This window comes from Passer domesticus, chromosome 10 (genome assembly GCF_036417665.1).
Source record: "Passer domesticus isolate bPasDom1 chromosome 10, bPasDom1.hap1, whole genome shotgun sequence".
Classification (NCBI taxonomy): Eukaryota; Metazoa; Chordata; class Aves; order Passeriformes; family Passeridae; genus Passer; species Passer domesticus.
Genome location: NC_087483.1, coordinates 38,146,939 through 38,162,129, shown reverse-complemented (window position 1 = coordinate 38,162,129; position 15,191 = coordinate 38,146,939). Strand labels below are relative to the sequence as shown.

The 15,191-nt window shown below is 40.4% G+C and overlaps 1 protein-coding gene and 1 long non-coding RNA gene across 8 annotated transcripts in view; one reads left to right on the top strand and one right to left on the bottom strand.

Annotated features, from left to right (window-relative positions):
- LOC135309228 (uncharacterized) overlaps positions 1-15,191 on the bottom strand; it is a 217,214-nt gene that overhangs the window by 56,249 nt on the left and 145,774 nt on the right. For all 7 annotated transcript variants that reach the window (XR_010369519.1, XR_010369518.1, XR_010369521.1 and 4 more), the window contains one exon: positions 426-676. This is a non-coding gene — a long non-coding RNA (uncharacterized LOC135309228). The remainder of the gene's footprint in view (positions 1-425; positions 677-15,191) is intronic.
- The window catches only part of LOC135309226 (von Willebrand factor D and EGF domain-containing protein-like), a 170,004-nt gene that overhangs the window by 114,208 nt on the left and 40,605 nt on the right, over positions 1-15,191 (top strand). Inside the window, exons 20-21 of the mRNA XM_064435263.1 lie at positions 81-236; positions 13,689-14,549. Of these exons, the coding sequence (XP_064291333.1) occupies positions 81-236; positions 13,689-14,549 (1,017 nt within the window). The remainder of the gene's footprint in view (positions 1-80; positions 237-13,688; positions 14,550-15,191) is intronic.

Below are 15,191 nucleotides of genomic sequence, written 5' to 3'. Positions count from 1 at the left end.
AGCTGGGCTAAATCTTAGGTATGTGTTTCATCTGATAAATTATAAATAAATGCTTGACCTGCCTTGTTTTGCCCGTGCAGGAGCTGTGGCACAGGTCCCCAGCTGTGCCAGCAGGCCGTGTTTCCCTGGAGCGCCCTGCTTCGACCGCAAGCCCCCCTTCCTTGGCTACCTCTGTGGCCGCTGCCCTGAGGGGTTTTTTGGAAATGGTCGGAGCTGTACCAAAGTCCCCAGAGCAGGTACTTCCTGGTTTTTTGAATTTTACAATTTTTTACAATTTCTACATTTTAGATTTTGCATAGGAAGGGTGTGAGACAGTGTGAGCTAGCATGGCATCACAACACTCTGTACTCTGGGATCAAGTGCTGATGGCTGTGTTGTGCCACTCTTAGCTGAGGAGCAGCTGGCAGGAATTATTTCAGGAATACCTGGCTCCACGAGTTGAAATCCAGTAGATAAACCACCTCATTTGTTGCTAGGGGGAATTCTTCACATCAGGACTTGTTCAGTGGTATGAATCACCACATCTGTGTTTCTGCCACAGCACTGGCACAGGAATGCAGGACTCGTTTCCTCCTCAGTAAGATCAGGACATGACATGATAGATACATGCCAGTATCACTCAGCCCTCCTTCTTTCCTAATTCTTCTGCTGCAAGGCATCTGTTCTGCAAGGTGACCTGTGAAGGCAATAATAAACAAAGTGTCATGCAAAAATAACTATACCAACAACTGAAGGCAACAGATAATTAAAGAATTCCTCTAGTATTGTTCATAGCCTGAGCAGTAATCTTCCTTGGGGAGCTCTGAAAATCAGCTGCTCCCATTAATCCCTGAGGATTGAAGAGAAGGCCTCATTAAAAGAGATCTTCTGCTGTGGTGAAAGAAAAGCTGGGTCCTGACCTCAGGCACAAAGTGGCAGTGGCACAGCCACTGCTGTCATCTGATCCTGGTCTCTCTCGATGATATTCCCATAATTCAATGTATGGTTCTATAGGCACAGTCTGGATGATTGTCCCCCTTTTACTGCCAGGAGTGCTCATGTTTATTCCTTAATGACAGTAGTTGCCAGGTTAGATTCCTTAAAATCTTTTTCCTAAGCATTCAAGACAGAGTGGCTTGAAACCTGTCAAATTGCTCCCTGACCTCCTACACTTGACCAACCCCCCTTCACTTCCCATTCTGTATCCTAATCAATGGTTGTTTCCCTGCTGTTATATTTTAACACACTCTATCAAAGTGGAAGCAATTTTACTGCTTAGTGTAGGTATCATCCAATCTCATGGAACTATAAATTGATTTTAGCCAGTTCTCCGAATCTAAAGGTCACAAAAATAAACTCAACATTTTTCTCTCCCTAGCAATGAGTATGTACAAAGTATTACTTAGTCTGCCAGCATCACTAAGCCAGCTATTGACTCTTCTATAACTTGGGGAAGCTGTAAAAGTGGTTGAGGAAGAAAAAAAATCATTGTGCATATAAATAACTTTTCTGTTATTGCCCAAAGCTGAGCCTTGTCATTAATGGGATAATGGGATACACATTGTGCACCCCAAAGGTCCTTTAAATGCTGTTGAGTAGAACAGACTTTCTACAGCTGCAGGCATAGGTACAGTAAATCAGGCACACTTACACTGGGCTTATATAAACATTAACCAATAAATTTGTCTGTGTTCTAGAAATGGGAATGCAGAGAGATGCTGCCATTTGCTGTTATTCATACCTGTCATATACAACTCCAGGCAAAGATTTAAGAAATATCCCAGGTATCAGGACCTGAAACAAGTACATGCTTCCTTCAAAAGTGAGCTGTATGTCAGAGGCAGGGGGATTCTTTTACATTTTTCTCTTGAATATGCAAACTAGGCAGGAGTTCATGCTGAAAATGATGCCAGCTTGAACACTTCAGGAAGGGAATGAAGAGGAATTAATTTTTTTGTCCAACAGAAGCTTATATTCACTCCTGTGAATTATATCACAATACAAGCAATGAGAATCTTGTGCCTCAAGGTTAAATGAGAATAGTCATTTGTTTTAATACTTAGAAATGGAAGCAATTGTTGCAGCTTTATGAGTGTCCCAATTTATGGGCAAAATGATGGGTTTAACTTTGCTTCCCAAGTGCTTTGCAAGTAGAAGCAGAAGTATTGTACAGCACTGATGATTAAAAGATATCAGACAAAAAAGTATTAACTCTCAATTAAATGTACGTACAGTTGTGGATTATGATTATTGTGAAATCCTCCCTGTTGTAATAATAGCTTCTCTCCCTTGTAACTTATGCCATCAGTCTTCAAATGAAACAGAACAAATCCTCTTCAGCTTGCTACAGTGCTCGTGAAGGTACTGGGATTATGTGCCACTTCTTTCCAACTCAAGTAATTTTAATCTAAAAATACTCCCGCTAATCCCTATTTTGTACTTTTATTGGCTGCTTTTGACATGAAATTATACTCAATTGCAGTGATTTAAGGATTAAAGGATAAGTATTTCTCCATACTGAAACCACAAAAATTACCCAACTGCCTTTGTAGGCTGCTGAGGAGAAAAATATTCCAGAGGAAAACTGTTTCCTAAATCAGTGTTTGATGAGCTGCACCCAAAAATTCCTTCAATTTTGATTTATAATCAACAAAATACCGTTTCCTCGGCATTGATATGTGATAGGTATTCATCTCTCAAAGTGCTTGACTTGCTGCAAACTACGTAACTCTAAAAATAAGTTTCTGAGCTACATTTATCTGCTCTAAAAATGAAGGGCTCATTCTGTTCTCACTTACATATTTTACCTGGCTTATATCTGTAGTTTGTATCACTTTGAACCAACCAGACTTGGTTGCAATTTTTCTTGAAGTAAATCAGAACAGTCTTAAGGAAAAACCAGTATGGAATTTCACATATAAAGGGAAGTTTTTTGATTTTTTTCTAACAGACTCTCCTATCAGAAATGAAAAGCTATTCCTGTCCCTTTCAGACCCATAAAACAGGTATCCTACATTTATTTAAAAATTTACTAGTAGGGTCAAAAGTCCCTTAAGTCTGCTGGCATTGCAATAAAGAGGAAAGCCTGAGGAATTTAAATCTGTCCAGGCTTCCCTGGGCACATTTCACTTTTGTATAAAATATCTGTTGCTTTTTTGCTAGAAGAGGCAGATCTATTAAATCAAACCACCCAGCATCATTGGTCATATTCTTGGCACAAAGAAAATGAATATATCCTAATGGGGATGCTGGTGATGCTCCTGCACGCTGCAATATCCGTTCTCGTCAGGAGCTGTGGGTATTTCTCCAGACTGCTTTCATCACTCACAGTCACACAGATACCCATCTGTTTGCACTTTCTTCAGCAGGTTAGAGAGGTTGGTGTCATCACAAAGGATTTATTTTTTAACTATTAGTAAATCAGCAATTTTACTGGACAAAGCAGTGCCACATCCATCACCCATAAAAGATTGTTTGTTCAGAGCCAGCTCTTTCTGCCTCTCCTGGTTTAGGCAGCTGAAGATCAAGGGAGGGGGTGATTTTATGATCTCTGTAATGGAGTTCTGCTTTCCCATTAAGAGCACCACTGCAAGATCTCCTGTCATAGCAGTTAATTTGCAGTATTGTAGACATTTGGCACTTGCTATACTTTTGCATGTGCAGCTATTTGTTATGTTTACGTGCTCTGTGCTTCACACTCCTCCAGTGTCTGCACTGTGCATCTGAATTCACTTTGATTTTACATCAGAGAGACCTCTGTCACCTCCTCATTTGCACCGCTGTCAGATCGACATCAGGTGTGGATTTAAAAGGAGAATAAAACGTTTTGAAGTAAAAGGTGTGTGTCTTTAAACACATACTGCTCAAACACCAGAGGAACATGTTAACCTTAAGTTTTGCATTCTTACATTTTAACTTGGAAATCACTTCTGTCATTATTAGCACTCATCATTAATCACCATCCATGAAAAATAAATATCTTCAGTAGGAGCTTTGGTAGCTAACTCAAGGTTTCATGTCTGAGATAACTACAGGAATAAGGACTTCTTACTGCCTGGAACCACTCAAATGATTTTGTTTCAAGAGATGACTGAGGAATGTAATAGATTCCTTTCATCTTTTATCTAACAGAATTGATGAATTTGCATTAAAAAGATCAAGGCCCAGCTTCCAGTCTCACTTACCCCAGTGTAAATCATAAGTGACTCCACTGCACAAGTAGCATTACCCTAATGGACTGAGCTGAGCACAGCCCCTGGAAGACACAAAAAGCCCCTGTTAAGGCAGGCACATCACACACGAGATTTTTAAATCCGAGATCTGTGTGTACCAATAGGTGTAGATAAAAGGCAAGCACTGTTCAGCATTCAGAGAGTGCTTTGCAAAGAGGAACTAACCCATCCTGACGTGGTTTATGCAACGAGTTACACGGCACACTTGAAGGCAGGGATGGAGATGCTGCAGTCATCAGCTGTGAGGTTGCCTGAGATCCTTGCAAACACAAAACAGAGCCATTAAACACACAGCAAAGGATTCTCTGACCTGCCTCTGTGTGGTAAGAGCTCTCAGCTCTGCCTCTGGGCTCCAAAACTGGGAAGCATTGAATGCCAATGGCTTCCAGCTCCTAGCTTTGACTCAGGCCATGGAAACACTGTCCACAATTCATCCCTGGAATGCATGGTGGGAGCTGCTGACCCCTTTAGAAACACAATTTTAGTGTTTCTAGCCAGGGTGTATTTTAGGACAAAATGTACATTTTTTTCAGATGGAACAGTTATGTTGTAAAGATATCTCCTTCAAGGGGTATGAGATGAAATGGCCACTGAAGTGGGGTTAGAAATGCCACACAAAGACATTCCATATAAATTTGGTTTTATGAAAGAGTGAGTTTTGCAAATGGCATGCCAGTAATCTTCACATGAGGCCTGGATCAACCTGGCATTTTGGACACAAGCTCTTACCCTTTCCTGCCCTCTGAGTCTGTAATTGCCCCTGGAAATCCACTCCTGTACATGTCAAGACAGAAAGGGAATCAGAGAGAGTCTTTCTGATGTCTTTCTCCTCCTTAAGGATACCTCATAAAGTATTAAGTATTTTCAGAAAAATATCAAGAGACCTGTACAGTATATGCCATGACCCAAACATAACAACCAAAGTAGACACAGTGGGAAGAATATGTTTAGATAATTTAAAAGATAAATGGTCTCCAGCTTCACTGATCCATACACTCTGTCAATCCAGAACTTGTTAAGTGCTTCCAATACAGATGATATATTTAGGAAATGATGTAGCTCAGCAATAGAAGACCAATGAAGCCCAAGCCATAAAACCACTAGGGAAGAGGACTCAGCTATAAGCCATGAATAATATTTACATTTAATCAGAATATCAAGTACAGATTACATTTCTTTCCTACCAAGAATGTGCCACCTTTTGCTTAAGCAATCACTGGTCCATCATGACTTTTAAGTGATAATAACAACTCAGTCTCCAACAAATAATCTACACAGGATACAGGCTCAGTAGTTTTTTACATTGACAGAGCTGAGCAAGATTATCTTCTCTTAGAATTTCCAGGCTCATTTAATCATCCAGCTATAATAGCACACAGCTTTTAAAGGGAGCCAACCCTGTTTGCACAAATTTGACAAGATTGCTGTTTTGTTAAAGGCACTTAAAGGCCCCTTTAGAACTGGAAGTAACTCAGGCTGGACCAATATCCTGGCCCCATTAAAGCAACACTAAGGGATAAAGCACTGAAGGATTTGAAGAGAAAGGACTTGTAAGCAGCACAAAACACAACAAAGTACAGGGTTTAAACAAAAATAGGTGTGAAATATACAGACTTATCATGGTCAGGACACATTTAGGACCAGTTCCTAAACATCTTGCTGGTTTTGAACAGGTATATAAAGGCATAGCAGGACTTCACAGGAGTTTCTTGCAGAACCAGGGGATGTCCACTGCCAAATCATGTGAATTTTGCCCCAAATATTACACATCACATGAATAGGATTGGTTCATTCCTGAATAGGCACAACAACAGCCTATAGCCAACACAAGGCAACTGATCCTCTGGGATGGAGGAGAAAATCCTTGCCCATGCTGATGATATGTTAGATTTAGAATTTCAGAGAATCAGAATAACAATGTTGGACGGGACCTCAAAAGACATCGGGTGCAACCTTTGTTTTCTCAAAAAGAACTAGCTAAGTTCTTCTGTTCCACACCATCTGAAATCTTATTATTGTAATTCCTTGCCTTTTGCTTTCTAGATTGAGAAGAAAGTCTAGGTACTTGTCAACCTAATCAGTTGAAATTGTGGAGAATTCCATAAAAGCATGATTTCACTGAGAGGATTTATACATGCTTACATGATATTTAAATAGGTTCATTACTGGTTCCCAGTAAGGCATAGTTCACTTTGTGTCTTGGCTTTCATATGTAAAATAACTCAATTTTTATATGTTTACAGCTCAAAACAACATAATTATTGTTTTAGACCATTTCTTTCTTGAGTTGAATAAAAGAAGTATTTCAGTAATTTATTCTTTGCTATTTCTTTGCTGAAATACTTTGAAGTATTTCAGCTATTTTTTTCTTTGAAGAAATATTATGGCTTTTCTTTTGAAGAAATGAACTTTCTTTATAATCTATTATTACTCTTCTAAAGGATTCTACATAGATATTTCAGAGTATTAGATAGGGATGCTTCAGAAATTATCTGCCTTAATTTAGCCTATTTTTTATACATCTATCAACCTGTTCATGCCATGAGTATGAAGACCCATGAGGCATCATCAGATAAGAACACAGTTTCTATTAATTTTTCCATCTTCCTCAGTTCTGAGAAGTAAAATATACTGTCAATTCTTGAATGGAAAATATAATTTGGTTCCATGAACTCAATCTTAACACCACCTTTGTAGCTGCTGAAATAATGCAGTTTCAAGCTCCAATAACTGGAGGAGGCAGAACACAAAGGAGGAGGGGTAAAAGTTCACACCTGAAAGTTGGACAAGGGACAATGAAAGGAAGGGTGATAAATCAGCCATGAGGGGATTAAGTGGTGTGTTTTGAAACACAGCCTCACTTCTCCTTCTCTTCCTGTTTTCTGGGAATTCAGAGAAAAGCACAGGAAGAGCACTTCTGAAAGCAGCAGAGAAGGGGTTAGACCCAAGGAATGTACAGAGCAGGGAAGGAGACCTGGCAGCCAAGCAGTGAGAGGAGCACGGCTCCTGTGCCAGGGGTGAGAGCACATCAAACATTCTGAGGTTTTTCCAGCCCACATGAGGGAAGTTCTCAATTAAATCTTGAAATAAACTGTAAGGTAGACGAGGTGTTTGAGAAAACCTTGTTTGTAAAAACAGAGCAGGTTTATAAACCTCCATACGCAATCAAAAAAAAAAAAAACTACTGATAAAGGAAATTGTTGGTAGAGAAGGGAAAAAAATCCTTGTGTAGGGAACATGCTCATATCTTTGCAATCAGTAACTCTTACACCATTTTAAAAACGCTGTCTCTGGTGACCCTGATGGTAAAATTTGTATTGAAAACATACAGAAAAAAAATCACAAAAGAAAGAAAGAAAGAAAACCACTCAACAAACAGAGTGAAAACAAAGAGCTCAAAGTACATTATTTTCCTCCAAGAGCCATTTTTCTCTCATTGTGTTAATCACCTTCCTGCAGTTTGCCTGTATATGATGTCTTGTCTCAAGAATCTTACTTGGAAAGCAGATCCACATAAGAGGGGGATATGTAATGTATTAGGATAAATTTCATATTTAAAGCTGTTCTATCAGTTTCAGACTTGAGTGTCAGACTAGAACTCCAACTCATGACCTAATAGTACTCTTATCTACCCAGGAGCCAAAAAAAGGAGCTGATCACTTATATCTATGAGAAATCTGGCTTAAATGATTATAAACTAAGGCACTATTAGTGCCCCAACTCTTTGTTCTTCTTAGTTTTTTCTGTCATGTAATCTTCATAATTACTCTTTAATTAATCTCCACAATCTCTTAAATGTCATGAAAGGTTTTTTGTTTCCTAAACTCTAAATCACAATGCTTTCTATTGCAAAAGTTTTACAAATAGAAAAATGTTCCTTATTAAGAAAAATGTTCCCTATCTAAAAAGAGCTATACCTTAGCAAAATATTTCTAACAATTGTTTTGAATTTGTTCAGTATGAAAGGGATAATCTTTATGTACTCCTTGACGCATCTTAGATAAGACTGGAAATTTTGTCAAGCAGTCAGCAATATCATTTGCATCTTCATGAATGGTTTCTTTCCTGGCCAGTCATCTCAGAATCCCCATTTTCTTTAAAGACAGCAGTTAATGAATTGAGATGTCAATTATATTGCCCTGAAAACCTTAAGGCAAATGAACTGCGCAGTGATGCAAAAATTATAAATTACCTTTAACGTGAAATAAGCAAACCCACTCCCTCACACTCAGGTAATATTTTCTTGTATACTCACAAAGGTTTTCAACATCCCAGAACTGGAAAAGGCCTCCTTGATAGCAGAGTCTAGACCCCCTTTTATTGTGGGAATCATTTACTCTGAACACAGAAAGTCTCATAAACAAGGTTTAGTGGATGAGCTGACTGAAGATCCCAGGTTTTCTCCTCCCCACAAGAATTGTGTTAAAACAGAATGATTTTGTATTTCACTGACACAAGACAAATTTGCCTTGCAAATTCTGAGTGGTATTAGAGAATTGTGTATGTGCAGCTGCAGCCACGTTGGCAAACAGAGTCTGGAGCAGGGGAGTTGTTATAATCAGAAGTGGCTGAGTGATGCAGAGTCCACAAACTATTCCCTGCTGCTCATGATTTTGGTAGGTGAAGGGGAAGAAAATTGCTCACCAGACAGCGACATCAGCGGCACAATCTCATTTTCTATCAGTCTGAAAGAGCTCAGGGATTGTGAACTAGATATTCACCTTTTAATTTCATCATTAAAGCATCCAGTGAGTAAATTTGCCCATCACAGAAGTGGTGGTTTGAGAGCACAAGGACTGAATGCTCCTGTACAGATGGAGAGAGAGTCGTGTGACTGCTCTGTTCTGTGCTGAGCTGTGTGGATGTGAGGCACACCACATTTGACTTTCCACTTTTTTACATTAAAAAATATGTAAAGGATCATTAGGTGAAAAATTAAGCTCCTATCTAAATGCACATTAATATCCCAATCACAATGAGTCTTTGAAATACTTTTTTTTGCTACCAAAAAAAAAAAAAATCCTGGATGTAACTCTTTGTAAAACTTGGGAGGTTGAAGCTGTATTTCACTTAAAGGTGGTGAGGAATTTTTTCTGGGAGTTACTGCTTGTGATTGTAGGAGAAGGGATATGGTGACTGGGAATTCCACCCAGCTCTCCAGTGGGGAGCTTCTGGATGCTTGAAAGGAAGGAAAGGAGAATCAGAACTGTGCTATTGAATATTTAGGAGAGGGAAGACATTAGGGCATCACTGGGTTGCAAAACAAGAGATTTAGGAATTAAGCACACTCTGAGTAGAAAAGAAACTAATGCCAGAACATAATAATATAAAAGAGGAAACGAACAGTTGATGAAAAAAACAGAATTTCCCTGGAGCATCCTATTGACAGCTGCTCTTGTTTCCCTTTTCTCACTCAGTAAATACAGAAACAAATATTAACATGGAAACATGCAGAGGGAAATGGGAATATCTTTAGCACTCTAGTAACAAGACTTCTTAGACCAGTGTAATTTTTCTGTTCTCTCTTGACATTTTAAATAAGATTTATGTGCTGGTAGATGTCTCAAATTTTAAATGATGACCCACACAGTGTAATATGTCAAAAGAGCATTTCTCTGCCAACATTCTTCTGAATGAGAAATGGGCTGGACAGCAGGTACTACTAAATGTTAATAGCTCTAAAACTACACAAATTGTAAATTTATTGAATTGTGTTAATAATGAATCCTTAAACTGCTCACAGAATTCTGAAGAGCTGTAACTCGAGCAGAATTAAAGGTGCCCATAATCCTCTGAAGTAAAAGGCAGAAGTGGTCACAGCCAGAGGAGTTTAAGGAGAAGGAGCCAGTCTCCACCTGAAGAGCAGACTGGTTTGGGACATTTTAGTAGATTAAAAGAGAGATAAGCACTTGAGACTACATGAAGATGCTCCAGCCATTGCGTAAATAAAAAGTAACACTCATATTTTAAACCCAAAGGAAAGTTTCTAACTCTAAAAGCTGCAAAGAGAAGCATGGCAATGGAAAGGTGATAAATACTGATATCTGCAGGCAGCTTAGGCAAGTGTTTGAAGTGTCAGCTGCCAGGTTTGGTTAGGATGGGGCTGTCTCCAAGGCACGTAGCTTGGGAAGAACAGTGTGAAGGTGTGTAAGTCTAAGCCCAGCAGAGATGTGGGGGAACAGGACCAAGGAATAACAACCAGCCTGGTGCAGCCTGCTCTAGGCAGGGTGTGAAATGTGTGCTGCTTCACTGGGAGCAGAAGTAGTTGGGGTCAGAAGGGGACATGACTTCTCTTAATTCAAGTGCGGATCTGGTCTTTTTTTGAAAGACTCTAAATGTAAAAGAAAAAAACTCCAACAAAACAAACCATAAACTCAGAAGAGAAAAAAATATATTTGATTTTCCTTTTGTTTCGGAATGTTGATGGTTTAAGAGATGTCAAGTAGCCTGGGTTTAAGAGATGTCAAGTACCTTCTCTGTGAATGGCTGTTTTCACCAACTTCAATCATTTTTATTCCCTTGGGAATGATCTGGATCCTAAGATTTGCTGTGCCTTAGCAACACCATGATGGCACTGGAGAACCAGGGGCTGGCTGTGACAGTTCTGATTTGTGAAATCCCAGTGGGAAACCCTTGGAGAACCAGAGGCTGGAGTGTCACAGGCTGCGCCACAGGGATGGAAAGTGTCCTGGTGGAAAGTGCCTCATCCAGTTGGATGAGGGATGTTAAACCTGTGTCTCAGAAATTTGCTCTCTGTCACCCTTGCTCCAGTGCTCCAAAGATGGGGGACAGCAGAGGAATCTGCCTTTTTGGGAGCTGATCCATACAGGAATGATGCTCTGCTCACATCAATAAGAACTGAGGTCCTGCCATGCCCAGCTGGAACAGAGCAGCAGCATTTCTGTCTCTTATCTACTTCAGTGAAAAATAAACTCAGTTATTCCAGTGCTGCACACTTCCCCATTACTTTGTGCAGAAATACTGACAGGGAGTGAAAATGTGGGTTTGTTCCATCATATAACCTTGAGCACTTCACCTTGTGGGGTTTTTTGGTGATTTCATCCAGTCCAATATGCAATCATAGGCTGGCATAACAGGGAAAACAGATTGACACTCTCACAGTTTGCATTGATAATGGGTTACATATTTGAAGATATTGATCAAGGAAAATATTTTGAGCAAGGAAAATAAATTGAAGTAATGCAGGATTTGAGAAAGCTGCTGACTACAGACAACTGAGTCTGCATTCTTTTGGTTTGCTTTCTTTGTTTTAGCTTATTTAGATACTTGGAAGGCTGCAGAAAGAAATTTTCAGGTATTCCAGAGAAAAATCTATCATGTTCTTATCTGAACTAAATTGCACTCTATCAATACAAGCAAAAGTCTGAAACAATAAAGGCTGAGAGGACACTCTGGTCAACACCCTTCAATGACACCAACATCTTATGGAGTTTAGTCACCTCTATAGAGTGGCTGAGGGACCTTTATCTGTATATATCATAATGAATGACCAACAAAAATGTGTCACTACTCTTCAATGGTAGCATTTGAGATGTAAAAATTACCTTATCAGGGAAATATTCCAAAAATATGCTCCCCATTACAGGGAAAGATGAAGTTTATTTAAAGGATGGATATCTCACCTCTATCATCTGCTAAAGAAATAAAAGATTTGCCTTTCTCAGGTAGTCAGTCTGATCCCCTTACTAGTTACTCAAATTTAATTGGGAGGGAAACCCATTTAATTATGACACAGTGGAAGGAGCTTAAAGCTATAATCAGGGCTCATTTTGGAAATTTGTCAGAGGTCATTCAGCCCTTGACTGTCATTCCTGTTGATTTCTTGTCCCCGAATCAAATTTTCTAAGGGCTATAATGATCATCTATTACCGATAATTTTCTGTGGAGATACTTCTTTCATCTTTCTCTCATTCATTCATTTTTAAAAATCCTTTGACTTCTCCTATCCTTACATGCTCTTTTTGCTGATGTCCTCCTGCTTCATCATCTCTGCTCTCCCATTGTGTGTCCCCCATCATTTACCAGCCTTGCTTTGGATACTGAAATCCATGTATTTGCCTTCTGCTCCACTAAATACCATGTATTTACCTGCTGATGGCCAAGCTCGATCCAGCACCATTGTAAATCTCCAAAACATTGTGCTTCAGGGCAATAAAAACTCATCAGCTGCCAGCAGAATGACACTATTTATCAGCCAAATAAACACTGCTTTGGCTGCCAGGATTTGTTTTGGTCCAGTCAATGCCCTAACTTTCATCCGACCCTTGCCAAGCATCCAAGCATTCCTTGCAGTCTATGGTTAAGATCTCCATCAATGGGAGTTTTTAGAAAGTGATTAATATTTATATTTAAAGAAAGAGGTGCATCCTGCATGGGGTTAACCCCAGAACCAAGGGAGGGTTGTTGTTCAGGATCCAATGTATTCCATATCCTACAGAGTGAGTGTGCCAGAACCGGTTAAAAATAGCCTCTTCCATTCATTAGCGTCAGCAGATGGCCATTAATCTTCCTGAAAGTATTGATTCAAACTACTCGTCTCCACTTTCAAGGCCCTTCACAGAGTCCCCTCTGCCCATCTATCATCCCTCCTTACACAGCTGAAAAGGTGGCTGGCTTTGGGACAAGTGGGTGACAGTAACAAACCGGCCGCTCCCTCACACGCTGCCCCTCTCGTCTGCGGGGAGCTGTGCACAGCACCAACAAAGCTCTGCCATTTGTCTCCTTTAAAAGCTTCCCTAAAACTTCCCTTTGCCATCAGGGCTACAGCAGCATTCCAGAGTCACCCACTGGTGTGATGGCACTGGAGCCTCTCCAGGGCACGCTCCTGCCAAGGGCCATGTTGACACTGTGTGTTTCTCCTGCTCCAGCATCTGTCTGTGCCAAGCTGGGATGTTCTGTCTCCTTGACTCAGAGAGCTGGAATGAGAACTCTGAGTTATGCCCTCAGAGCATTTCCCAGCACAGCACTGCAGTACAGACAGGTAAGAAGAAGAAAATCCTGGCTCAGGAGGTCAAGAACTGGAAGATTCACCACAAAAAAGGTGCACAGTACCAAAACCTCACAGACTAGTGCAAGACAAAATTAGTACAGCAGCACAGGAAGTTTTTGCTTGGCTGCAATTTAACCCCTGCATGTCAGCCCAGTGCTGCAACACAAATAATGCCTGAACTTCCCTGAGACTTCCTACCAAAAATATATTTCATCTGTTCATGAATGCCACCCTTTGAGTGTCATCACTGCAGTTCCCTGTGCATCAGTGCTGGTGTCACCTACAGCAGACAGCCCCATGTAATTTCTAAACCAATTGGCATAAACCTCCCTGTAATATCTGATAATTAACTCTTTTACTTCTAGGATTGATGTTCTGTTGTTTGCTCTAAACCCAAAAGTTAACTCTGGTTCCTTTCAACTCTAGACCAGCAAATTTAACTAATATATATCTTCCTTCTGCTCTAGTTTCAAGATCTTTCCAAGCCCACGTGGATTTTCCTGGAAGAAATATTGAAGATGCTGGAGGCTCTCATCAAGACGTATCTAAGACATCAAGAAATGTATTTTCCCTTCTTTCCCAACCCCAAATTCCAAGACAAGATATTACATTCCTTTCGGAAAGAGGCTCCACAGCCATTCACACTCCATCCCTTACAATGGAAAGGGAGACTTCCCAAGCTCAGACATCACCAGAAAACCAGCCTGGTATGGAGTTCACAGCACCTGAGAAACAACCTTTTCTTGAGAAAAGAAGTGATATCACACCCTTTCTGCATGAGGAGCCAGAGCCCAGAGCCCCGGGTGTTGGTGTGACCTCCCACCCCTCTCTCCATTTTAAGCAGCACAAAGAAATTACAGCACGGACTGTTCCTCCCCATCCCAACACAAATCCAGGTTCACTCCCTGCAAGCTCACAGACTCATTCCAGGCATGGTTACTCTCCCAGGAAATGGCCCAGTCGAGTTTCAATCTTGAGGAATAAAGCACCCCAGGGTTTCCCAACAGAGCAGCCCAGAGCATCTCCCCTGGCCACGCTCCTCCCTGCTCCTCCGCGTTGGCTGGGCCCTTCCCTTGCTGCTCCATCCCGGAGTGCTGGCTCTGCTCCTGGAGCAGGGCTCCCAGCACACAGCCCAGCAGCCAGGAGGGCGTTCAGCAGAGCAAGGGGTGCTGTGGAGCTGCCAAAAACCAGCGCTGGGGTGCAGCACAGAGCAGTGTGTGCTGAGCTGCCCTGCTTCACAGGGGTGCAGTGTCAGCCAGCCGGAGATGGAGAGCTCCACTGTGGTCCTTGTCCCCCTGGATACAGCGGTGATGGAATCACATGTGAAGGTAAGGGAGAAAATCCCCTTTAAACCACTCTGATATCTCCAAGTCTAATAATTCTCCACACTAAAAATTTTTTTTTTACTATACATTTGGGAATTTTGGGTCTGGGACCATTCTGTTTTCAAAACCAATTATATTTCAAAATAATAACTAAAACCTATAACTTTGAAACAGCTCTTTCTGCTTACAAAAATGACCTGTTTATTTGATACCATCTAATCTATTAAAACCAGGGACAGATTGTGATCTTGCTTAATGCCAGATTCATCCTACAAAAGTCATCACATTCAAAACCGTATAAAATTTCTGTGAGAAAGAGAAAAATTGATTCTACTTCTCTATACAACACATTCTAGGAAAAACTAATTTTTCTAATATCTTAAAAAAATTACCTGTAAATGTCTATCTAATATCTCAAATATGAAACTGAACCTGTCATCTGAAATGTATAACACCAGAAGGGTTTTCACAATATATTGAGTTATTTATTAGGCACCTGAGAATCCCTCCATAAACCCATAGGATTATGTACTTTGTTGAAGCAATGAATTCCCTGACTTTGCTATCATTAATCACACCTTTTGCTGACATCCCTCTGATAAGTTGATATCTTAACTGGCCTTCCAACAGACAAAGCAAAAGTAT